General features: G+C 39.0%; 1 protein-coding gene across 1 annotated transcript in view; it reads right to left on the bottom strand.

Annotated features, from left to right (window-relative positions):
- Positions 1–9,997: 9,997 nt before the first annotated feature.
- Positions 9,998–25,385, bottom strand: part of LOC137134121 (magnesium transporter protein 1-like) — a 195,414-nt gene continuing 180,026 nt past the window's right edge. The window contains exon 9 of the mRNA XM_067518620.1: positions 9,998–10,095. Coding sequence (XP_067374721.1) covers positions 10,013–10,095 — 83 coding nt within the window. The 3' untranslated portion in view covers positions 9,998–10,012. The remainder of the gene's footprint in view (positions 10,096–25,385) is intronic.

Raw genomic sequence — 25,385 nt, 5'->3', positions numbered from 1 at the left:
CTATAAAGCATTATACATTAAACATTATACAGTAAACCAAATACATGTAATGAAGATTATTTATTTTAAATAGGGTGGCCAAACATTAGAAACACCTCCTCTCATAATGCACTCAAGTATGACTCCACTATCTGCTATGACCTCAATAATAATAACAAAGTAGAATTATCACCTTTCTCACACTTTCAACTTAAAAAAACTGAGAAATTATAACCTTATAAAAGTAAAACTCAAGCCACTGTAATGAATTCATAATTTTATGCCTGATCGGTGTAAGTTGCAATTCCATTTAATTCAATGCAACTTTATTTACATAGCGCCAATTCACATCAAAGTTATCTCATGGCACTTTAGAGAATAAAGTCAAGACTATAAAGATGTATAGAGAGAACCCAACAATTCCCCCTTGAGCAAGCCCTTGGCATCAGTAAAGAGGAAAAACTCCAGCAGAAAACCTCCAGCAGAACCAGGCACAGGGTGGGCAGCCATCTGCATTGACTGGTTGGAGTTAGTTGAAAGTGGAGAGAAAAAAGAAGAGAGCAACAAAAGCAACAGCAAAACATTGGGCAGGTTGGTAGGACCAGTAGCTGCACACTGGAAAACATACAGCTCCAAAACCGGGGACACCTGCAGAAAGGGACAGAGAGAGGGAGACAGAGAAGGATAAAGACAACTACGGGAGAACAGAGTTAATGTCATACAGTGGTGAAAATTGTGGGGTGAGAGGAGAGGAGAGAGGGTCAAGAGGAGAAAATGAGCTCAGTGCATCAGGGGGTGGGTCCCCCAGTAGTCTAAGCCAATGACTCTGGTTTCAATGCACAAGATGTGCACCCTGCTTATTCTTTTAAAAAGTCTTATTTTGTCCAAACAACATGTAATGAGCTTGGTGTTATTAAATGTCAGAATAACTTCTCTCCGCTCACAGAATCTTCACACTTCTTGATCTTAAAACAGAATCTCCTGGCTACTCCTTACTAGTTAGAACACCTCTGGAGCTCTCCTGCATTGCAGTGGAGATAGGAGTGATTCCCTAATTTTGTAATGTTGATAAATTGCTTGTACTCCTAAAAGTAGAACTAAAGTTGCCTCATTCTGAGAATAATTGGTTAGTTAGAAATCATTTCCTTCTAACCATAATGTGCTTCTTATTTTAGTCCAAACCTATGATACTGCCATCTAAGTGTTAATGGACAAAGTAGGTGTAAAATCTAAACAGGTTTTTAGGAGTCTCTCTCTCTCTCTTTCTCTCTCTCTCTGACTCTCTCACTCACATACACTCAGTGATGTAACTGAGGGCAACAAATGTTCCACTAGTCGCCAGGTGTGTCATATGTTCCAAAGCAGCATTGAGCAGCACACAATCAATCATGTTTAGTGGCATATGCTTTAGAGTACACACATATTTCTATCACCTTCCAGCATTTAAACATATACCTTCTGTCTGTGTATATGGGTGTATGTGTCTTACTAATTCAAGCCAAAGTGTGTGCCAGACTATGTGTAATCTGGTCCCAGAAAATAACGTACTACGTCATGCTAAACGATGCCACCTCAAGATGTGGCTACAATGAATATGGTTTGACAGGAAAGCTTTCTTTTGGGTTCTTCATCTGTTCACTTAGTCTACATTACAGCTTTTGAGTGCATGTCAAAGTTCCACTCTATTGTGTATACTCTGCATACCACATGCATTTGATCTCTCTGACCTACACAAGTAAAATATGATTTAAATTGCAACACTACTGAGGCACGTGTTATTTATAAACCACTGTGTTCATGCGTTTTATTGTTCCATTGTGAGTTTTACTCAGTTAACTCAGTTATTTAATAGCATTTTCTACACTGCCTGCTCAAGATGGAATCATGGAGCAATTTGCCATCATCATTTCAGTCTTTAAAATTATCCATTGGATCCTAATGCTTCTGTGTTTTGGGGCCTGTACAGTATGCACATTAGCACCTTATTCTATTTGCACCTCTCAGCTCCCTGCACATATGAGTAAGGATACAAATAAAACAAGCTTATGACTCCTCTAGATTTTATAAATGATATTGGACTAAATAAATAAAACTCTAGGCATAAAACTTTTGTAAGACGGAAAATGGGAAAAACATTTTAGGCTAGGGTGCATTAAAGGATCAACATGAATGTTTAAATACCACAGTTGACAGTAGACACTGGTTCAATGTTTATTAATGAAAATACAGAGAGATATATACAATGGTAAAACAACCTGGAGGTTTTAATGTAATGTTTTTTTCTATTAAAAATGTGTAGAGATAAAAACTGTTTCAGGTGCATGTGCATGTCCCATGGGTACCCAATTTTCCTGTTATCCTCAAATGTCCTATCATTGTTTGCAATTTAAACCTCCGTAAAAAGATTCTTATCAAAATTGTTAAGGATGATTATGTTTCAGGTATTTTGTTTCTTTGTTGACTATGTAAACAGCTTTTTAAATAAAACATAACCACCCCCTTATACATAAAAAAAAAACCTATAATGTGACTATAGAAAAATATGCAGATAACCATAAAACCTCACTGACATACATAAAGTCGGAAAGAGAGATTGTTTTGGGGTTCAAAGGATATAAAATTGTATATATAATATTCAATTCAATTCATTTCACTTTATTTAGTCCCCAGTGGGCAATTTAAAGGAGCATAAAAGTAGCTTGAAAATACACACTCAATAACACAGACACACAATAAACACAATCAACACACAACGTACAATAATTTAAAAAGTGCTTAAATTATAATTTGTTAAAATGTAAGTCCATTTAGAAGCTTGACCGCCCTACGGACGAAGGTCATTTTTCTTCTCCGTGTCCTGCACCCTGGACAACAAAGTCTTCATCCCGAGGAGAGCCACTCAAATTCAGGGAATAGAATGTGGGAGGGGTCCTGTTGACCCCACGTGCTGATTTCACAGTCCGCGGGTCACATAAATCTGTGAGAGCATTAATAGGTTGTCTAATGATTTTTGAGCAGACTTTAACCACATTCCGCAGGCGATTTCTGTTTTTCAGAGAAATGGAGTCAAACCAGCACGTGAACGAAAAAGTTATTATATTCTCAATGAAGGCATAATAGAATGTGCTGAGAATGTCCTTGTTAGTCCCAAATGATTTAAGCTTCCTAAGTAGATACTGTCTCTGATGACATTTTTTTTTAAATTTCATCTTTATTGGATGAAAACTTCAAAACTGTTCCCAGGTATTTATACTCTTCCACAATCACCAATGGCTTCCCCTGTATGATGGTAGAGACTGCTTCAGCCATGTGTCTCTGCTTGGAGGAAAAGGTCACTATCATGTTAAGTTTAATAAACATGTTTAACAACCTTGTAAGTGATTGTTAGATTGTTATTATGGCCGACTGTGGCGCAGGGGGATAGAGAGGTCATCCATCAATCAAGTTGTTAGTTTGATCCCTGGCTCCTCTGCACACGTGTCGAAGTGTGCTTGAGCAAGACACTGAAACCCACCTTAGTTGCTCCTGGTGAGTGTTGGCCAGCTGCATCCAGCTCCTCCATCGGTGTGTCAATGTGTGTGTGATTGGGAGTGTGAATGGGTAAACAAGAAGCAGTGTAATGCGCTTTTAGTGCCAACAGGTAGAAAAGCGTTATATAAGTGCAGAACATTTACCATTTAGATATGAAGGTAGACTACAGTCTTTCCCTTTCATTAATTATGTGCTGTGAGAGTCTAAACACAATGCAGTACTACATTTTAGCTTAACATATAGGGTTGAACATTCAGTTCTTCTGGTATTGAAGACATTGTACTCACCACAGCAGTCTCCTGAATAGAGAGCATCACTAAAATATGTAAATTTAGCTAAAAAATGTGTTAAATTTGTTTTAAACATTCCATAAAGTACCCATAACATTTTGCAGGGATGATATATTTTATTGAGTTTTAGTTTTTTAGTGATTAGTTAGTAGACAAGTCTTTGTGTTCTGCATGATGCCAATTAACACAGGGAAACACATGCAGTGTTTCCCCATGTTGTTGCTTAACTCTCTGTCAGAGCAGTGACTCCCTAGTGCTCATGTCCCCGTTCAACTTTCCCACACAACATCGGCTCAAATACTGCTGTAGTGTCAAAGGCAGAGAGAGAATACCAGTCCTCAAGGAGCACCAGGTGTGGCTTTTAGGTAACTCCACCTCAAGGGATGACAGGTTTGTCACAAACAGTAGAGCCCAGGCAATCCCCGGCCTCTGCCCTAAACTGCTGGGTGTTTACGTTTTACTGATGCAATAAGCTGCAAAGGCTGATGCCAACTTGTGTTTGTATGCCAAAAAAAGCACTCCTTGGCCTTCTGAAGCACATCTTTAGGGATTTTTGGAAAGGTGGTTGTGTAATAGGGGCGTAAGTGAGACTTTGAATGAAGGGAAGCTCAGGGATCACAAGTGATTATGTCTGGTATTATAAGGCCTGAAACCAGCCTTGCGAAAGCTTACATCATTGTCTTAATGATGGCAAGGAGGAGTACAGGAGAGAAATGTGCGTGTCTCTGTGTTTGTGTCTCCCTTTTGTGCGGTAAATCTCTTTCTACCTAAAGATCATAAAGGGAGAGCAGAGATTTAAGAAGCGTGATCATGCTTACATATCTAACAGCACCTGATGGGAACTGTGCAACAGAGGAGTGGAGTGTGTCATTCAGACAGAAAAAAAATCTAAGTTTTTGTGAGGACACCCAAGCAGAGGGAAGGGAAATGCATCTGTGTGCTCAACAGAAATTACCACAATGATACCTGCTAACTAGTGGGTGGAACTAAACCCAGAGATACTTTTACAATAATGAGATTATGTAGTTATTGTACAATAGATGGACATGAATAAACTTGAACTTTGCTGATGTCACAGTTTTCTGTTCCATTTCCTGCCTCCCTGACTTTTATTTTGTATTCCCCGGTTGCCATATCCTACTTCTGCTGCTTTACACTCATCACCACTCCTAATTGTTCCCCTGGGTATTTAAACCCGGCTCTGGTCTCAGTTCCCTGCCAGATTGTCTTTCTGTTTGGTGACATTAGGGCCTTCCAGCCAGTTGCTACATTTTGTTTGGATTGTGTTAGTCTGTCTACAATCACCTGCTTGAGATCTGCCTGAATTCTGTTGCTGAACCAGGCTACTCATTACCTGTCAGCTAATCTGCCTGTCTGCTAACCTGCCTGTTGCCTGTCTGATCAGTTTGCCTGCTGACTCTTCACTTTACCTGCCTGTCTGTAACCCATCCCTCCATACTCCACCTGGATTCCTTCCCCATGTACTGTATCATAACTTCCCTAGTATATAGTTACTCTGGATTGTATAAGTTGGAACTTGGAATACTTGACTATTGCTATTGCATATTGGATTTTGGACTGGCTCGCTATTCGGTTCCTCTATATGTTCTTCTCCATTGTTCTGCTCTCTTCGGCTGCAAGTAAGCCCCCTTTTGATTATTTGCATTTTGCCCCCCGAACAAATATATTATAATCACCTGTATCTCTTGTTCTCAGTGCTCGGTCTCTCCCCCTCAATCGCTCAGTATACGGCAACCTGTAATCAGACTCCCCAGTCTTCGGATCACCATTCATCTATTTCAATTATTATCTAACTTTCTCTCTGTACCTTGAACGGTAGCAGTAGTGGACATTTCCTCTGTTCTTGGTGTAACTGGACTTTGACTGGATAATTTTACTTTGTGCCTCAGGTTTACATTAAACAAATCTTGAATCCATTGTTGTTGTTGTTTTTTTATATTCCCTCAAAATGTATTTATTCAGTTGTCCATCCAGTCTTTCGGCTTAGAAAGTTTCATGTGGTTATATAGAGTACAGGTTCGGAAAAAGAGGACAAAGAGTGTGGAACAAAAGGCTGTGGGTAAAACAATGTAATTACAGCTAATCACCACGAGGAGCACTGCTCATGAGACAGCAGGAAGTAGTTACTGACTCCAAAGTTGCTCATGAAGTGTGGAGGGCCAGCGGGAAGCAGCAGAACATGCTGTTTTCAATCTGGCACAAATTGTTGAACTTCCTACAATTATGGACTATATCTTTAATCAGTCATTATGTTTATTACTTTAAAGGCATTGTTCAAAAATGTCATTATAGTGATCAGGTAATGTGTGTGTGACTCACAGCTGTTCAGGCTACTGGCTGTGTATCTATGGCAGAGAGAATCTGCTGTTTAATTACCTTCAGCGGAAGCACTAGAACATAATTACTTTGTGTTTCAGTGTTTTCCTGCATGATTGGGTTTGCTGGCATTTCAGCAGCAGTACACTACTTTCATTATGACGAATGACAGATGAGGCCGCTCGTGCTGCGGCTACAGCCACCATTTGAGCCTGGGTGGATGGATAGGTGGATACAAACAGTAAGGCACAGTCGGTTTTCACGAGGGAAAGAAAAACAATAAATTGTATTCAGCAGGAGGAATCTGAGGATTTGGGATTCCTTTTATGTGCTTTAATATGACTGCACTGTGCAGTTAAAATGGCAACACTGAAGTAAATCCAGGGAGCAAAGGAATGAGGCTTAAGCTGTAATATGTTGATGTAACTTCAACCTGATATATTATCACCTTTGCTATTATGGATTCTAACGTTTTTGCTGATGCATTACCAGTTAGCTTTAATGACTGTTTCATGTGGAATTACTATGTTATCTTTTGCTTATGTTTAGAAACAAGCATTAGACGTGATCTGTGTGAAATAAAAAAATAAAATAAATAAAAATAAAGTTTATTTGGATTTTGTGTGTGTTCTTGTTATTCACATTTATGGAATTTAGGTTTAAGATCAGAAGATGAATATGGGATGAAAGGTCAGAATTTCAGTTTTTGATTGTGCCCTTGAACAAGACACTGAACCCCAACTTAGCTGCTCCTAGTGAGTGTTGGCCAGCTGCATAGCAGCTACCCCATCAGTGTGTGAGTGTGTGTATGTGATTGTGAGTGTGAATGGGTAAGTGAGAAGCAGTGTGAAGCGCTATGAGTGCAAATAGGTAGAAAAAGCGCTATGTAAGTACAGACCATTTACCATTTACCAAAGTCAGTACACAACCTCCAACTAACCAACATAAAAACAGGGGACTCCTTACAAGATGATGGCCACAGACTCTAAGAGTTGCACAATACAAAAAGAAGTCCTGCAATGTTTCTACATTATTTTTCCAGCAGCTGATGTATAATCTTTGCTGTTTAAATACTAATAGTTTTCTGTCTTTGTTTACATCTATCATCCACTGCTCTTTGCAAATACATATGTTTTGGTCTCTTGCAGACCTTATCTGAAGTCAAGACATCAACACCCCTTTTTAACATAAACTCATCATCTCTTTAAAAACATGGTTCAATAAACATTTACGTAGCTTCGGTATGTGGCTAATGTTTTTTATGTTCAATATTATTGGTGAATGGACACATATATAGCACTTTTATCTAAAGCTCTTTACAGTATTGCTTCTCATTCACCCATTTACACACACACTCACACTCTGATGGTGGTTGTTGCCATGCAAAGTTCTCACCTAACCCACTGAGATCAACTTGAGGTTGAGTATCTTGCCCAAAGAGCCTTCAACATGTACCCAGGAGGGACCAGGAATCGATCCACTGACCCTGTGGTTGGATGGATGGATGAAAATAAATAATACTCATAAATACCACATATATTATGTTCCATGCTGGACCTTACCCACATACTAATTTTAACTTTATTCTTGTGCATCTTCATTTACAGTAGTGTATCATAATGGTTAATGTCACAATCCTGTCAGAGACATATCAAGTACATACAGCGAGCTAAAAAAAAAAAAAACTTTAACCTAATTGGTTAAGGTGAATTTTCTTAATCCTTACCTGAATAAAGAATTGCAAATGCAACCGCAAGGGGCCACAAGCCAGTGTCTCCTTGTGCCAGTCCCAAGTCTGAATAAATGCAGAGGGTTGTGTCAGGAAGGGCATCGTAAACGTAAAACACATGCCAAATCAAAAGTGCGAATCATGACTTTAACACCGAAAATGACTTTCATACCGGATCGGTCGGGGCTCGGGTTAACGATGACTGCCACTGGTGCTGTTCACCTACAGTGTACTGGTGGAAATTGTTCTATTGTTGTTCGAAGAAGGAGAGGAGGAAGGCGTTTTCGTAGACAGACAGAGAAGAGGAAAGCTAAGAATGTAGGACTGACAGTAGGGACTTTAAATGTTGGAACCATGACAGGGAAGGCTAGAGAGTTGATTGACATGATGCAGAGAAGGAAGGTGGACATACTGTGTGTCCAGGAGACCAGGTGGAAGGGTAGAAAGGCTAAAAGCTTAGGAGCAGGGTTCAAGTTGTAGTACCATGGTTCAGATAGGAAGAGAAATGGAGTAGGAGTTATACTGAAAGAGGAGTTTGTGAGGAATGTTCTAGAGGCGAAAAGAGTATTACACAGGTTGATGAGTCTGAAGCTGAAAATTGAAGGGGTGATGTTCAATGTTGTGAGTGGTTATGCCCCACAGGTATAATGTGAGTTAGAAGAGAAGGAGAAATTCTGGAGTGAGTTAGATGAAGTGATGCAGAGCATCCCCAGAGGTGAGAGAGTGGTGATTGGTGCAGTTTTCAATGAACATGTCGGTGAAGGGAACAGAGGCAGGAACACAGGGTGATGTATAAGAGCGGAGGTGCACTCAGGTGGACTACATCTTGTGTAGACGTTAAATGGTAAATGGTCTGCACTTATATAGAGCTTTTCTACCTATTGGCACTCAAAGCGCTTTACACTGCTTCTTATTTACCCATTCACACTCACAATCACACACACATTCATACACCGATGGGGGAGCTGCTATGCAGCTGGCCAACACTCACCGGGAGCAACTAAGTTGGGGTTCAGTGTCTTGCTCAAGGACACTTTGACATGTGACCAGAGGAGCCAGGGATTGACCCAACAACTGTGAGATTGGTGGACAACCGCTCTACTTTCCTGCGCCACAGTCGCATACGTTGTATTCTGAAAGAGACCAGTGACTGTAAAGTATTGGTAGGGGAGAGTGTAGCCAGACAACACAGGATGGTGGTGTGTAAAATGACTCTGGTGGTGAGGAAGATGACGAGGACAAAGGCAGAGAAGAGGACGAAGTGGTGAAAGTTGAAAAAGGGAGAATGTTGTGTAGTTTTCAGGGAGGAACTGAGACAGACTCTGGGTGGTTTGGAGGGTCTTCCAGATGACTGGACCACTACAGCTAATGTGATCAGGGAGACGGGTGGATTAGGTGGATTTTTACAAGTTGGCGAGATAAAGAGATAGAGATGGGGAGGATGTGCAGGAGGTCAGGGTGATTAAAGATAAGGATGGAAATGTATTGACAGATGTCAAGAATGCGATGGAAGATGGTACTTTGAAGAGTTAATGAATGAAGAAAATGAAAGGGAATGAAGAGTAGAAGAGGTGACTCGTGTAGAGCAGAAAGTAGCAAAGATTAGTAAGAATGAAGTGAGTTAGAGGTTGAAAAGGATAAAGAGTTGAAAGGCAGTTGGTCCTGATGACAAACCTGTGGAGGTATAAAAATGTCTAGGAGAGGTGGCAGTAGAGTTTCTAATTAGTTTGGTTAACAAGATCTTGGAGAGTGAGAGGATGCTGAGGACTGAAGGAGAAGTGTACTGGTACCTATTTTTAAGAATAAGGGAGATGTGCAGAGCTGTGGCAACTACAGAGGAATAAAGCTGATGAGCCAAACAATGAAGTTGTGAAAAAGAGTAGTGGAAGCTCGGCTAAGGGCAGAAGTGAACATTTGTGAGCAGCAATACGGTTTCATGCCTAGAAGGAGTCCAACAGATGCAGTATTTGCTTTGAGGATGCTGATGGAGAAGTACAGAGAAGGTCATAGGGAGTTGCAATGTTTCTTTGTAGATTTAGAGAAAGCGGAGAGGTGGGTCTGCATCAAGGATCGGATCTGAGCCCCTTCTTGTTTGCTCTGGTGATGGACAGACTGACAGATGAGGTTAGACAGGAATCTCCATGGACTATGATGTTTGCAGATGACATTGTGATTTGTAGTGAGAGCAGGGAGCAGGTGGAGGAAAATCTAGAGAGTTGGAGGTCTGCTCTGGAAAACAGAGCAATGAAGCTTAGCTGCAGTAAGACAGAATACATGTGTGTGAATGAGAGGGACCCAGGTGGAACAGTGAGGTTACAGGGAGCAGAGGTGAAGAAGGTGCAGGACTTTAAGTACTTAGGGTCAACGGTTCAGAGCAAGAGGTGAAGAGACGAGTACAGGCAGGTTGGAACGGGTGGAGAAAAGTGTCAGGTGTGTTGTGTGATAAAAGAGTATCAGCAAGAATGAAAGGAAAGGTTTTCAAGACGGTGGTGAGACCAGCGATGTTGTTTGGCTTAGAGACAGTGGCACTGAAGAAAAGACAGGAGGCAGAGCTGGAGGTAGCAGAGCTTAAGATGTTGAGGTTCTCTTTGGGAGTGATGAGGATGGACAGGATCAGGAACAAGGACATTAGAGGGACAGCTCATGTTAGATGTTTTGGAGATAAAGTCAGAGAGGCCAGATTGAGGTGGTTTGGACATGTTCAGAGGAGAGATGGTGAATATATTGGTAAAAGGACGCTGAGGTTGGAGCTGCCAGGCAGGAGGTCTAGAGGAAGAGCAAAGAGGAGATTTATGGATGTAGTGAGAGAGGACATGAAGTTAGTTGGTGTGAGAGAAGAGGATGCAGAGGACAGAGTTAGATGGAGGCACATGATTCGCCTGAAAGGGAGCAGCCGAAAGGAAAAGAAGAAGACTTGAATAAAATTGCAATTGAAAAGTAGGTGGTATGTATGCACCACAGCAAACATTTCTTTTAACTGGAAAACCAATAAAGCAAAAATTACAATATTGGCCTCTCGGCTGTAGTTGAGCAGAAGTATAAAGAGGATAAAATGGGTACAACATGCATCCATCTAGAATGTCTTCTTTAGTACAATACCTTGGCAAATGCACTAGCATGTGTACTTCACTGCTGCCTCTCAGGAAGACTTGTTTGCCTAACAGTGTGTGTACATCGGACATCACTGCTTAGTAAATTATGTCCATGTTTAACTCCATGGTCTGTTGACCTGAATTACAGTATGTCTTTATCACATGTCACTGAATGGGCAGAAACGTGTGTTTAGCAGAATATTCTGTGTCATTGCCTGCAAAGTGGAATTACTGATGTACTGCAACAAAGTATAAATTTGAGGTGCTTGAAGTTCTGTCTCATTACATCTCCGAGGGAAATGTTGTATTTACAATAACGTCCTCACTAAAAGTCTAATGAAGGGAACAAGAACCTGTGATCTTTGCAGCTGCAAGATGTCACACCTGCCAGTCTGTTTGTCACTCTTATGGTCAGGATTGACACACTTTTATTCAAACAGTAGAATCACATTAATTCAGAAACGTACAAAGTATGAGCAACTCAGTGTGATCTAGTCTCAAGAGAAGGCACAACATAACAATCAACAAACATATGGTTAAAATTGATTAGTAGCAGTAGTGACCACCTGTGAAATTGACGGTTCTTTAAATAGAAGCAATAAAGAAACAATAGTGAACATATGCCTCTGCACAGTACAGATTAAACACTTGTTTTATATGTGCTGTACACAAAGTATAGCAGATGTTGTGAATTTAGGAATAATTTCACGAATGCAAAACATTGTATAAATGTAAAATGACCAGGACCAGCTCATCTCAAGGATGGTGTGTTATTCAGTGTTTGCTACAGGTCCTCAGTATACCTGTGACAAACTCTTTCAAAAGAGCATTTAGATCCTGGTGGGACCTTAAATCCCTACCTTTAAAGCCCGCCTGAAGAACAACTTTTAACTCTAGCAGCACTTCTAGGCAGAGGACCCATCCCACCTATTGAATGATGCAGACAAGTCCCATTGATTCCTAAGTCAATATTTCCTGACCTGCAAGCAAGGTAATGCAAGATAAAATCAATTCTCAATTCTGCTCTGCACACTGCATCTGTGCTGTGTATTCTGTTTTGGCAGAATCATAGAATATTTTTATGAAAAAACAGAAAAAAAAATTTAGTAACACCTCCAAGAAAAGGAGCTATTCCACCCAGCAGCTTAATTTAGCATGCACACTGTGACCATCTATGCCCTTTGAATTAAAGACAGCCATATAAACTATTTGTAGCTCTCAGATCTTAACAAAACCATAGTGCTGTGCTGTCAAGTTAGAATGCCATGCAATTCTTGACTTCAGTACCTCATATTAAATATGCCTCTTAAACTACCACCCTATGAAGAAAAAGAGGTGCCTCTATTACCTTTGCATGAAAAAAACATCCTACACCATCCACCTACCTGGCCCTATGTGACCCTATGACCTCTGATGCCACTAAAAAGGGGTGGAGGTTCTAAAGCAAGCAACAGAAAGAAAGTGTTACATTCATCAACAGAAAAACGCTTTTTCAGGAAGGTAATGAAGCATGGTGTTTTGAGTGTGTGTGTGTGTGTGCGTGTGTGTGTGTGTGTGTGTGTGTGTGTGTGTGCACTCCTGGGTTTTTGTCCACAAATGTGGAGAAAAACCAGAGAGAAAAAAAATAATGGATGCAAAAGCTTTACAAGTGATGGAGGGAGCAGAAGAGGTGAGCTCAGAATGTATGTATGTATGGAATGTATGGGTGTAGACCGTGAGGCTATTTTACTTCCTCTCCATCATCTGACCTCCAGCCACAACACCTTGCCTTCCTTAACTGTGCTCCGGGACATGTGCTTGGACCACACACTGACAGACCTCCTTTCTGGATACTTTATCATTCATGGGGGGGCAGTAGACAGGGAGGAATGCTCTTTATGGGAAGTAACGCTCTCTGCATCTTTCTCCTGCTAAAGATAGACGCTCACGTTCTGTAAACAAGCATTTTTATGGATGCCTATTCACTTTGTCACATCTACATTTATTAGCTCACATGGCCACAGATCAGCCCCATTATTGATACTATTTGGTGGCTTTAACTCTGACCATTGTTCAGCTACACAGCTCCCTACACATTAAGTTGTTTGTATGTTGAATAATTAGTAGGAAACAAAATTACAATTCACATAAATTATGAAAGTAAGTGTGTATATTTATAAGCCTTGTGAATATATGTAGGTTTGTGATAGTTTTATCTGATTTCACAACATCAAGAAATAAGCCGTTTTGCCATCCAGACACAGCAGTGTGACCCAACAGCAGTGGCTTTAACTATACACCCTCACTGTTCACTAGATTTGGTTTCCTGAAATCAGTCCTTGATACTCTGCTGCTGACGTATACATGGTGGAGAAGATGAGAATAGGCATTTAGTTGAACAACTATTTTATTTCATAAGTTGGCAAGAGACTGTAGCTGAGCTTTAAATAAAACAGATATGTTTACGAGAATGTTGTGATGATTACCTCAGCCTGTGGTTAGTTCTTGGCTTCGAGAATGAAAGTAGACAATGGAAGAGCTTCAAAGAGAAAAGCAATAAAAGTATTTTTGTGTTTGCATGTGCTGTGGTGGGAGGGGTTCAGTATGTGACTCTGCTCTGATTTACTCAGACAATAGAATCCTGTTCCAGCTACTGAAATAAATTCACCCCAGTGCTTCTGAACCGCACAAAACCTTGCTTTCCAAACCCAAAATCAGGCCTCACAGATGGAACTTTTTTTTCTTGGAAAACAGATAGGGAATAATTACACTGTGCAGGAGAAAACAGTCATCTAAATTAACCCACAAGCACAGAGCGGAGAAACTTTTCTAATTAAACATTCATTAACTTGTTGGCGTTTACAGGCACATGGACAGAATGGCATTGTATTACTGCTTGCTCTATGAAAAAAAATACTTCAAATGAATTCTATTTCCAGACATCTCCAGAGACATGTTCATTAAACATGTCATGTAGATATGGCTGCTCACAAGGGGTATACCCCAAGGGACTGTGTGAACATTTGTAAGGTAGGGAGGGGGTAGAGGGGGAGGTGGTTGGGGCAAAAACAAATCCAGAGAAAGAATGGACCTGTCACACTGTTTAATATTTAACACTGTATGACAAAAAGTGATACAATTCCATCTTCTCTGGAACTGGATATGTTTTAATCTAAATGCCCATAGAGGTTTTATTTAAATCTAATGTTATTTTATTAAATTATTTATCTGGAATCTGGAAGAAGAGAAGCTTTAATTTTTTTCAAAGGTACTACAATGTGTAGGTCATCTGTGTTTCTTCAGAATGCAACTCTGCGAGGCGTGCAGGCATTTCAGGTCAGTGCCACCTCCCAGCACACACAATATTGTACAGCACCAATTGCAGGGCGTAGAGCAGTAAACAGGCAACAGGTGTCTCTTTTGTATTTGGGATTTGGATATTTTATCCAGTTCTAAAGTATCAAAATTGCTGAGTGGCTAGTAACTTTGGAAAACCACCAGCCACAGTGGCTTTTGAGTAAAAACGTTCATGTCCAGCCCTGCTGGCACTGGCAAACGAAGTAAATGCTCAAGTAAAAATGTAGGTACATGCCTATAAAGTACTCCAATACAAACATAGTAAAACTTTACTAAAACAAAATAATAAAAATGTCTGCAAATATATTTGCACTGCTGCCAGTGAGTAAGTCTGGGTTACAGGACACATCAAAACACCTTTCCACACTATGTTTTAAAATACATGTAGAAGAACTTACCATATTCTGTCTGCAGAAGCATATAAAGTATATGATATTACATTATTAAAGTTAAACATATTTAAACATAACTATTTTTGCAGCTGGTAGAGGTAGAGTTAAATTCATTTAGCAATGTACTCAGTTATATTTTGTATCAGAAATCTAAATCTGAAAATAAAGCTGTCAGTTAAATGCAATGGAGGAAAAAAAGTACAATATTTCGCTTTTGAACCGCAGTCAAAATACTCAAGCACAAGTACTTTAAATGTTTGCCTAAGAACACTACTTGAATAAATGTGCTTAGTTACTTTTTAGACAGACACTTTGTTTCAAATGGTAAATAGTCTTCACTTATATAGCACTTTTCTACCTATTGCACTCAAGGCACTTTGCACTGCTTTTTATTTACACATTCGCATTAACAATGACACACACTCATACACCAATGAGGGAGCTGCTATGCAGCTGGCCGACACTCATAGGGAGCAACTAAGTTGAGGTTCAGTGTCTTTCTCATGGACACCTCCACATGTGATCAGAGGAGCCAGGGATCAAACCAACAACTGCAAGATTGGTGGACAACCGCTCTACCTTCCTGCGCCAAATTCGCCCCACGGTCACTTTATAAACTTTGAATCTGTAAGCAGCAGTTAGGTTAATAAGGATACAGTATAAAGAGTGGGATAAATAATAAAGTTACAACTGCTGTGCAGTTCATGTGTAAATGTTGCTCTTCATTTTGGAGATGCACGTGGCAAGATAGTCTCAGGAATTCCAAAAAATAAAAATCATTCTACATTAGTTTGAGTCTGAAAGCCTGATGTTCAAAACATAAGCGTGAGAGTTTTTAACACTCACGGGTTTCAGCCCATTGTAAACACCATAACATTTGGTGCTATTTGAGACAGTTTCTAACATGTACATATCTGAATTTGCTGAAATTTGTAAATTTGTTGCACTGTGCATTTTCCGTATTTTCTGGAAAACTATTGATGACAATGAAAATATAACATAATTACACCAGCCACCCTCCAGCAGAAATTAAGATGGTTGACCAACCCTGAAGTCCATAGTAATTTTTGTACAGTCCATCTCACCTCCCATACACTCACACACACACACACACACACACACACACACACACACACACAGATACAGTTATGTCGATTTCATGAACACAGAAAGAGAAAGGGGGAGTGTAAAAGTAACATCAAGGGATTCTCACAGCAGAGAAGCCTTGAGGCTGAATTAATGATAAGCATAATTAATCTTTTATAAGGAGTAATAGTTAGCTTAGGTGGGGTATTTGCAGCATCATGGAACAAGATTTCTTTTGACTTTTGTAGCAATGTGAACACACGTACATAATACACAGATTCAGTTGGAAGCACTAAGAGGTTCACTTTAAGATGCTGCAGAGAAGAAATTCTAATTCATCTCTTTGCCTTTTTTTTGGTGCTTTTGTGAAGGAGGTAAACAAATCTAATCAAGTTGATTATGTTCATTCCTCCTATTGATCACTAATGTGGTTCAGGTAAACTAGGATCAAACAGAGATCAAAAGGAAATAATTGACATTTTTTTTATCTTTTGACTCATGTTCCTTTAGCTTTCATTAAGTGTAGCCAGACAACACATGTTCACATGAAAGAGCCAAAAGTGTCTAGCACGAGCAATGCTACCATGGTAATGCTTTTTACAGCTTTTACTTAAATGGGAGAAAAATAATTGTTATATCAATCCAAAAAAAAAAAAAAAAGCTGAGCATTCTGAAGAGAATATGAGCTAATTTGATCTTTCATGTACCATTCACCTTACACAGCCATAAATCCTCATGGTGAATGGTTTGCACTTATATAGCGCTTTTCTGCCTACTACTCAATGCACTTTACACTGCGTCTTATTCAACCATTCCCACTCAAAATCACACACACACCAACGGGGGAGCTGCTATGCAGCTGGCCAACACTTACCAGGGGCAACTAAGTTGGGGTTCAGTGTCTTGCTCAAGGACACTTTGACATGTGACCGGAGGAGCCGGGGATGGAACCAACAACTACGGGATTGGTCAACGGTCAATTGGTTAACTACCTGCACCACAGTCGCCCAACAACAAACCTTTTAAATATATATTCCCTGTGCATCAGTTATTTTTTTTTATTTGTGTAACAACTAATTCAAAGGCTTCTGTGAATAGGAATGGGATTTGATCTACTTAAAAATGTCAACTTATTTAAAGCATCAACAAAGGCAGATTGTCTCCACAGCTGTCGATTAATGTGTCACTGAATATAGTCCTACTGTTTGAATGCGGGTTACATCCATAGTGTTGTTGCTGAGTGTTGCTATTTTAGGAAATTACTAAGACTGTATTATGTAATATTAAATATTTGTAAATATTTGTTTTAAATATTTACAGGACTTCTACAGTATAGGAACTACTGGGACTGACAGCCACACACTACAGTTCAGCGTCACAGAGCATATGAAAGACATTTTCTTAACGAATATTTTCTTATCTCTTTTTGTTCTCTTCAAAGTTGTAGTAGGAATATTTAAACCAAAACCTGTTCAAAGAAATTTCTATCAACTTTTTACAATTATATGACAGTATTAAATGGTGTCAATGTATTCAGTATGGTTAAGATAAAAAAATAAACAAGAATTTTGAAAAATTCTTATGAACTGGAAAATAAAGTTCTATCACTCAGTGATCAACAGAAGTGTTGATCTTGTTGTGTCTTGTTGGCCTCCCTCACTAGTCATTTTCTTGCACAGTAACTCAGTGTTTGATGTCACGTTCTATCCATTTCTTAATGCTGGATTTTACTGTACTGAAATAGATATTTAATGTTCTTGTATTCATCCTCTGACTTCCTGAGTTGATTTGACTGTTCTTTTGTCTTCATGGTGTAGTTTTGGCCAACACTGTTAGAGCCTTATCTGATGTAGATGTAAAACCTGTAAAAAATGGGACACATGTTCATCAACATACCCATTGTGAGGGGGAGTCATAAACCGCCCTACAGGTTTTTCAGAGTTTGGTAATATTTTATATTTTGTTTGTTTTCTCCATGTCACTGTATAGTGGGCCTGGTGCCTCAGTGGTAGAGCACTGGGTTGGAATGCAGAAGGTTCCGGCTTTGAATCCTACTCCAGCAGATGTGGCCCCACCCAGCCTCCAAGGGCAACGTTGGTGCTGGAGCAAGGTAGTTCCAGTCAGCACTAAGCTACTGGGGCATCCTGAAAGTAAGGAATTACAGTAGTCCAACCTAGAAGTCACAAAAGAGATTTAGGGCGACTGCAGCGCAGAAAGGTTCAATCCTTGGCTCTTCTGGTCACGTGTTGAAGTGCCCTTGAGCAAGGGACTGTTGCTCCTGGTGAGTGTTGGCCAGTTGCACAGCAGCTCCCCCATCTGTGTGTGTGATTGTGAGTGTGAATGGGTGAATAAGAAGCTGTGTAAAGTGCTTTGAGTGCCAATATATAAGTGCAGACCAATGACCATATATTTTTCTACTCATGTGTGCCAAGTTGATATTTTGTGCCTAGATTTGTGTAAAGGCTGTGCCACAATATGATGCTGGGGGTGGAGTACTGCGTTAGCAGGGACAGGATGTTTATCACCTATTTCAGATAGGGACTGAGTCATGGTGTCTGTCTATCAGCCGCTCTTCATCTGTATGACACTGTGTGTGTTTTAGAGTGGATGTGAAGAGCTGTATTGAAGCTCAGGTGTTTTTTGTTGGTTTCCGAACAATAATGAAGAAGTAATGAGCAGTCTGACAAGCTGTTGATTACCTTTTTTTTCACTAGTTTGCAGAGCACTTGCAGATGGCTCCCAATTGTCTTTAGTCAGGTGTGTGTGTGTGAGCATGTGTCTGCATGTGTTTGTGTGTGTGTTTGCATGTGTGTGAGTACTTCCAATGTTTGTGTCCTGCATAAGTGAATTAGTGAATGAAGAAAGGAACGATAGGAGCTTCCTTATGAAGAAAGCTGTTAGTGGCAGCCTCTTTATCCCAGGGGTGAATTAGGATTTTCCTTTGTAGTAAAGTTCTAATAAGGCCATTGGACAGTGATAGATGAAGCACTCCTCAGGGAATGACATGTCAATTGTTCTTTCTATAATAGTTTCCTCTGAAGTGAATCAATCTAAGTTTTGCGAGAAGACCTCTGTGTGAGTGTGCATGCATAAACTCTAGGTATGGAGTGGCATGATATCAGGCTGATATAAGACACTTAATATACCATAAAAACAGCAAGTGTCATTTGTCTCTGTCAGTCATCTGGCACTGGGTGTTTAAATACCATTACACTTCAATAAATATTTTTAATGCATTATATATGGAACATCACAATCTAAGCAAAGAATAATATACAATCTATAATGTTGTTCCTTTTAATGAATTACCCCTTTCTGTTCAGGCTTTTTGGTGTATATCTGCCTGGAAGTCTAACTGGTCCAGAGGAGTTGTTGAAACAATTAGGCCAGATTATGCTTTCTGTGATCTGGAGTAATATGTAATCTTCTGTAAACTTGGGTGTCAGTATTGCACATGGCTTGTATAGAAGAAGCAAAGATACCTCAGCACTGTAAAATCACATGTAAGACTAGGCAAAAAAAAACAAACACACAAACTACTATGCTCTGAGCATATTTTGGATATTTTTAGATTTTAATTGTAATAACATTTATTTAGTAATTTATTTATATTTCCAGGTCAAAATGTCAATCATTTTTCATCAGCTTTATGCCTTCAGTCTGGGGATGGGCCACAGGACATCACACACTACCGTCTTTAAATTCTACAAATTTACTTCATTTTACAGTTTTAGAGGTCTACTAACTGCAATGCTACATTGACAAGTTTCCTTTAAAACTGTTTGTCCTGTCCCCTCTCTGGAGTACAGGTAAGCATTGCACTGAGACTTCCTACTGTGTATTTTATCTGTACTCTGACTTTCATGTGTAACCTTCTGAAAATCCAGATCACAGAGGCCAATGAGGAAAAGAACAAAACATGATCTTTCAGACACTCTGATTCATCAGTGTCAATTTAAAAAATACGTTGTGGCAGTGGACAGTTTTATTCTGAGAATGATGTTTAGTGTTTTAGTAATTCAGAAAGAAGTATGAATGGTAATTAGAGTTGGGTCTTTGATTTGTCTAAGTGAAGGGGAGCTCAGAAATGATCAAGAACATTAAAATGTTTTTCATTTTCCTAAACCATACAGAGATCAAAACTAAAAACACTATTCTCCCCTTTTCACACACAATTCAAAATGTTTACATGTTGTTGTTTTTGTGCAAATATCAACACACAAATTATTTTCATATGTCACTGGCTACACCACTGGGAAACCATTGCCGTTCAACATTATTAACTCAAGGGAGTTGGAACACAACAAAAAGTTTTCTTAGTGAAAACATTGATGCAAAATTCTTCGAATAGTAATCAGAACTTTAGGATAGATAGCTAGGTAGCTACACTATCTAGGGTCAACTGTGGGGCAGGAGGTAGAACAGTCCATTACCAGTCCCCCCAGTTGCCTTTTTTTCTTTTTCTTTACTTCTGACACTCTATGTTTTGTATAATTGTTTTATGCAGTACTCAATAGCTTAAACATAAACATAACATGCATTTTCTAGGACATTTTCTCAAAAGTAAATGCTCCTCTCTCTGTATTTTTAACGTGACTTAAATGGGTTTTAAAACTGTATTTGTTTAAGAATAAAGTTATCTTCATTTAGTTTAAAAACCTTCCGAAAATCAATCTGAGAACAAACTGACCTTTTTTTCTTTCCACTCTGTGCTTTATTTCATTACATTTTAAAAAAATACATAGTTTTATGTTGATTTGTTGGAAGGGATTAATTCTTGTTTTTAATAATTGTTGTTTTCCCTTATTGATTTCCATGTTTTTCTACTGCTTTTGTGTGTATGTATATTTGTTTTGTTGTGGTAAATCCTCAGTTCTAAAAAAAGGTAACACCACATAATGGAAAAGCAAACATATAAATTCCTGAGATTCTAAATTGTTTGTACCAGTAAATCTAATCTTACTAAACATCTTTTAAATTGTACTGCTAAATTTCTCTGTAAACCTCTGTTACACATAGAAAACCAGATTATTTCTTTGGTAGTTCTGAGATAAAAAAGTAATAAAGCCAAAGCTGTGGAGCAGCTGCAGATATTAAAGGAATTCATTTCTGTCTGTGTTCTCCATCAAGATTCAGTGACAGTGAAACTTGCACTAAAGGGAAGGGTTTTCTTGTCATGCATACTTGAAAACAGGTTTCTCATGTGCATTTAAAAATCCACAAAAATGTACAAAAACTGCAGACAGGCAGAGTGAAGCAGAGTATCTAGATGAAAGACGATATACTGTATATTACATGGAGTAATGACTGCATATTTAAATCAAAAGTGCACACACACAGCGCTGATAACAACTTGGGTTGACCTTTTCCTCTTTGGTCCGGATGACATGGCGTCCCCGTTTTTAAAAAAAAGAACTTCAAATTTTGATTAGTCCGACCACAGAACAGTTTTCCACTTTGCCAAAGTCCATTTTAAATGAGCCTTGGCCCAGAGAAAACGCCTGCGCTTCTGGACCATGTTTAGATATGGCTTCTTTTTTAACCTATAGAGTTTTAGCCAGCAATAGCAAATGGCACAGTGGACTCTGTTCATCGACAATGTTTTCTGGAAGTATTCCTGAGCCCATGTTGTGTTTTCCATTCCATTAGCATCCTGTATGTGATGCAGTGCCGTCTAAGGGCCCGAGGATCACGGGCATCCAATATGGTCTTCCGGCCTTGACCCTTACGCACAGAGATTGTTCCAGATTCTCGGAATCTTTGGATGATATTATGCACTGTAGATGATGATAACTTTAAACTCTTTCCAATGTCTCTCTGAGAAACTCCTTTCTGATATTGCCCTAGTATTTTTCGGCGCAGCATTGGGGGAATTGGTGACCCTCTGCCCATCTTGACTTCTGAGAGACACTTCCACTCTGAGAGGCTCTTTTTATACCCAGTCATGTTGCCAATTGACCTAATAAGGTGCAAATTGGTCCTCCAGCTTTTCCTTATATGCACATTTAACTTTTCCAGCCTCTTATTGCTACCTGTCCCAACTTTTTTGGAATCTGTAGCTCTCATGAAATCCAAAATGAGCCAATATTTGGCAAGGCATTTCAAAATTCTCTATTGTGAATAAAATACAAGTTTATGAGATTTGTAAATTATTGCATTCCTTTTTTATTCACAATTTGTACAGTGTGCCAACTTTTTTGGATTCGGGTTTGTACTTGTGATTCTCAATATCACTATAAAGTGCCTTTGGTGTCTCCATTAAAAACATTCATTATCATATAATGTTAGCAAATAATGAAACTCTAAGGTTTTAGTATAAATGAACAAACATTTGAAGTCTGTTATTATGTTCTTTGACAAGGTTTATGTGGTTTTGTCATGTCCTACATGCTGTTGTGATACCTTCAGTCGTCAAATGATCAATGGCTTGTCCCTTCAGGGGTCACCTGCGGAACGTGTTCTGCATGTTGATTTGTCATGAGTTTTTAAGCCAGATGTCCTTCCTGCCAAAACCATCCCATTTTTTTATCTGGGCTCGAGACCGGCACCAAGGTCACCTTTGGAGGCTGGGCGGGGCCATATTGTGTTTCGTGGCACGGACACGTGGTCTACACAGACAGACAACCATTCACACTCACGTTCAGACCTATGATAATTCTGAGTCACCAATTAACCTAAAATGCATGTCTTTGGAATGTGGGTGGAAACTGCAGTAGCCGGAGAAAACCCTCACCAGCATAGAGAGAACATGTAAAGTCCATACAGAAAGACCAGAACAGGCATGTAGGAACAGGTTTAAACTGGGGATCTTCTAGCTGTGAGGTGGTCGCGCTAACCATGGCACCACCATGCTGCCATGCTCCGCTGGCAGCAAAACAGTCTGAATGCTGTTAGTTACATGTGTGAAGTGTAACTCCGGACATTGTCCGCAGTTCATACTGTATGTGAAATAGGCTTATGTCTTCCAGACAATGGCAAAAGTGTTCACACATCCCAGTTTCTTGTATAAAGCTACTATCCTGCCTCTCAGGTTTGCACTGAGTTCCTATGGATTTGCCAATGGACTTTTGGATGGTTAATCCAATGAGTTTGCCCAACAAACCGTTTTTATGTTTGTCAGTGAGGCCACCAGCTGTAGTCAACCATAATCACTAACTAACTAACTAGTTAAGAGGCCTTGGCCTTGGCAAATTAAAATATTTTAGATGTTTCAGCACCACTGAGTCTGTGTCTTTATTTATGTTTTCCAAAAACTGAAAGGAATTTAAATGTGTGCACCACATTCTTGGTGTTTTTATCTATTAAAGATGTGTAGTACAATAATTTTGCCCCAGAAAAAGAACAGATACAGTAAATGAAGAAATTAAAGCTCAATATTGACATAACATATATGTGCATTTTGAGTGTATGTAAACTTCTCACCCCAACATTTTTTAGAATTAACTGATGGTAGGATTATTACTGACTTTATTATTTGTATTTGCTTAATGGTTCCATATTGCTTCATAAATGACATTTTCTCTTCTAATTCACCCATTTAAAGCCATGTTATTAGGAAGTTTTATTAAAATTAATTTCATAAGTGAAGCCTATTTTGTGACTTCTTAATAAATACACTGGGTGTTTGAAAGTTTGACCATATATATTTGTGGTTGTGGTTTTGCAGTGATTTAAGTCTCATAAAAAAAAACCTTCCATTAACAAAGATATGTTATAGAGAAGGGGACAAAATATCTTTTATATAACATAATCCACTACAATTAAATTTCTTTTTTATTGTACTCCGGATTTGTCCATGACAGGGTGGATACATTTAGTGATTTGCTCAAACATTGTCTGCTTGGACCAGCATGCATTTCTAACAGCATCCATTCTACTTTGTCAAATAGAAAAGTTAAATCGCAAATCTCTTTTGGACTGAATGACCAATACATAGATTCTGCTGTGGTTTACAAATACATTTACAATGACCTTATAGACTGATCATGTAACATACTGATTTGAATCCCCAAATTACATGAAACAGACGTTACCAGAAGGAACACCAAACTGCAATATTTCACACAGTTTCTTGTCAGTCAACTGTCAACTGTGTTGCCTATAGATTGAAAAGTCATTTAATCAAGTCTCATATCATTTCAGACATCACATAAACACGAACATGCTTCTGTACTGTTACCTTTTATCCTATTGAGTAGCTCTCTTTTGGTGCTCCAGAAGGAATGTCTTGACAAATTTACTGAGGCCATTTGCATTTACAATTACATTACATTTAGTCTTTTATCCAAAGCGACTTACAAGTGAGGTACAAGGCAAACAAAAGTCTAAGTCAAGAGGAAACATCAGATTGGTTTAGATAGAATAGATTTAAATGCATAGGAAGGTGTGGAAGAGTTCTGTTAGGACGTTAGGTTATTACCTCAAGACTCAACCCTGTTGCACTTGTCCTGTGCAGAGTATGGGACACATAGATGACCACCACTCAGATTTGATTCACTGTTTGAGAATATGGTTGATAGTGGTGTCTCAAGTCTACAGTGCTATCAGAAATTATTTAGACCCCCTTCAATTTTTTACATTTTGATATTTTAGATTTTCCTTTTTTATTCAGTTTACCCTGTGTCATTATGGGGTACAAAGTGAGGCTTAATGAGAAAAATAATGAATTGACACTGTATTTTTAGGCTGCAACATAACAAAATTGGAAAAAGTGAAGGGGGTCTGAAAACTATCTGAATGCACTGTATACTTATATTGATGATTTTCTGCTAGTTATGCACATTTACAGCTTCATTCCGACAACATGCCCATAAATTATAATGGTCAGTTTTAGTTTCTGTAGCAACATCTGTGTTTTGAGAAGCTGAAGAGGAAATAAAGAGACTCTCGAGCACTGTTTAGGCAATGTATCTAACATTATTCTTCTGCTGACCTCATCTCACTGCTTCCACATTGTAGTGGTCAGAGGTGGGGATTCCCGTCACGTGGTCTTGAGGTAAAATCAAGTTATGAATTAGATGACATTAGAGTCAACTTGCAAAAGACTTTCAACTCAAGACTTTAACACTAGTGACTTGTGACTTCGCTTAGATGTTAGCCCTTTGACTTGAGATGACCAGCTTTCCTTTCTTTGCACAAAAAATAAGCTTATTATATAAAAATATGTGCAGTGAATCAGCCGAGACATTAAAACAGCCAGACAGCAGCACTGCACAAGGAGCATTGAAAAGTGCTGTCAGTCCCACAGCACAAAATACACACAAACACAGTGTTTTAACGTGTCCTCTCTGAAAGACTAAACCCTTATACAGTTGAAAAAAGCAGCCTGAATTTTGAAATTTTATATTAAACTGTGACAGCAGCTCTCCAAAATATGGGTTCGCAAACAACATTCATAAAATATGGGATATTACCATTTTTTAAGGAGATAGTTGAAAATATTCAAACTTCACTATAAAGTATTTTCCCATTAATAACCATCCAATACATACGCCCAACTTGCATATATCTCTACACCCATTGGTGTGTCAATGAAGGGATCATCTGCCATTTGCTAATATGTGTAACAAAGATAACAATCAGCATTTGAATGAATTAGCTCATTATTATTATT

The sequence above is a fragment of the Channa argus genome, chromosome 10 (genome assembly GCF_033026475.1).
Source record: "Channa argus isolate prfri chromosome 10, Channa argus male v1.0, whole genome shotgun sequence".
NCBI classification, from domain to species: domain Eukaryota; kingdom Metazoa; phylum Chordata; class Actinopteri; order Anabantiformes; family Channidae; genus Channa; species Channa argus.
This window is presented reverse-complemented; position numbering and strand designations above follow the sequence as displayed.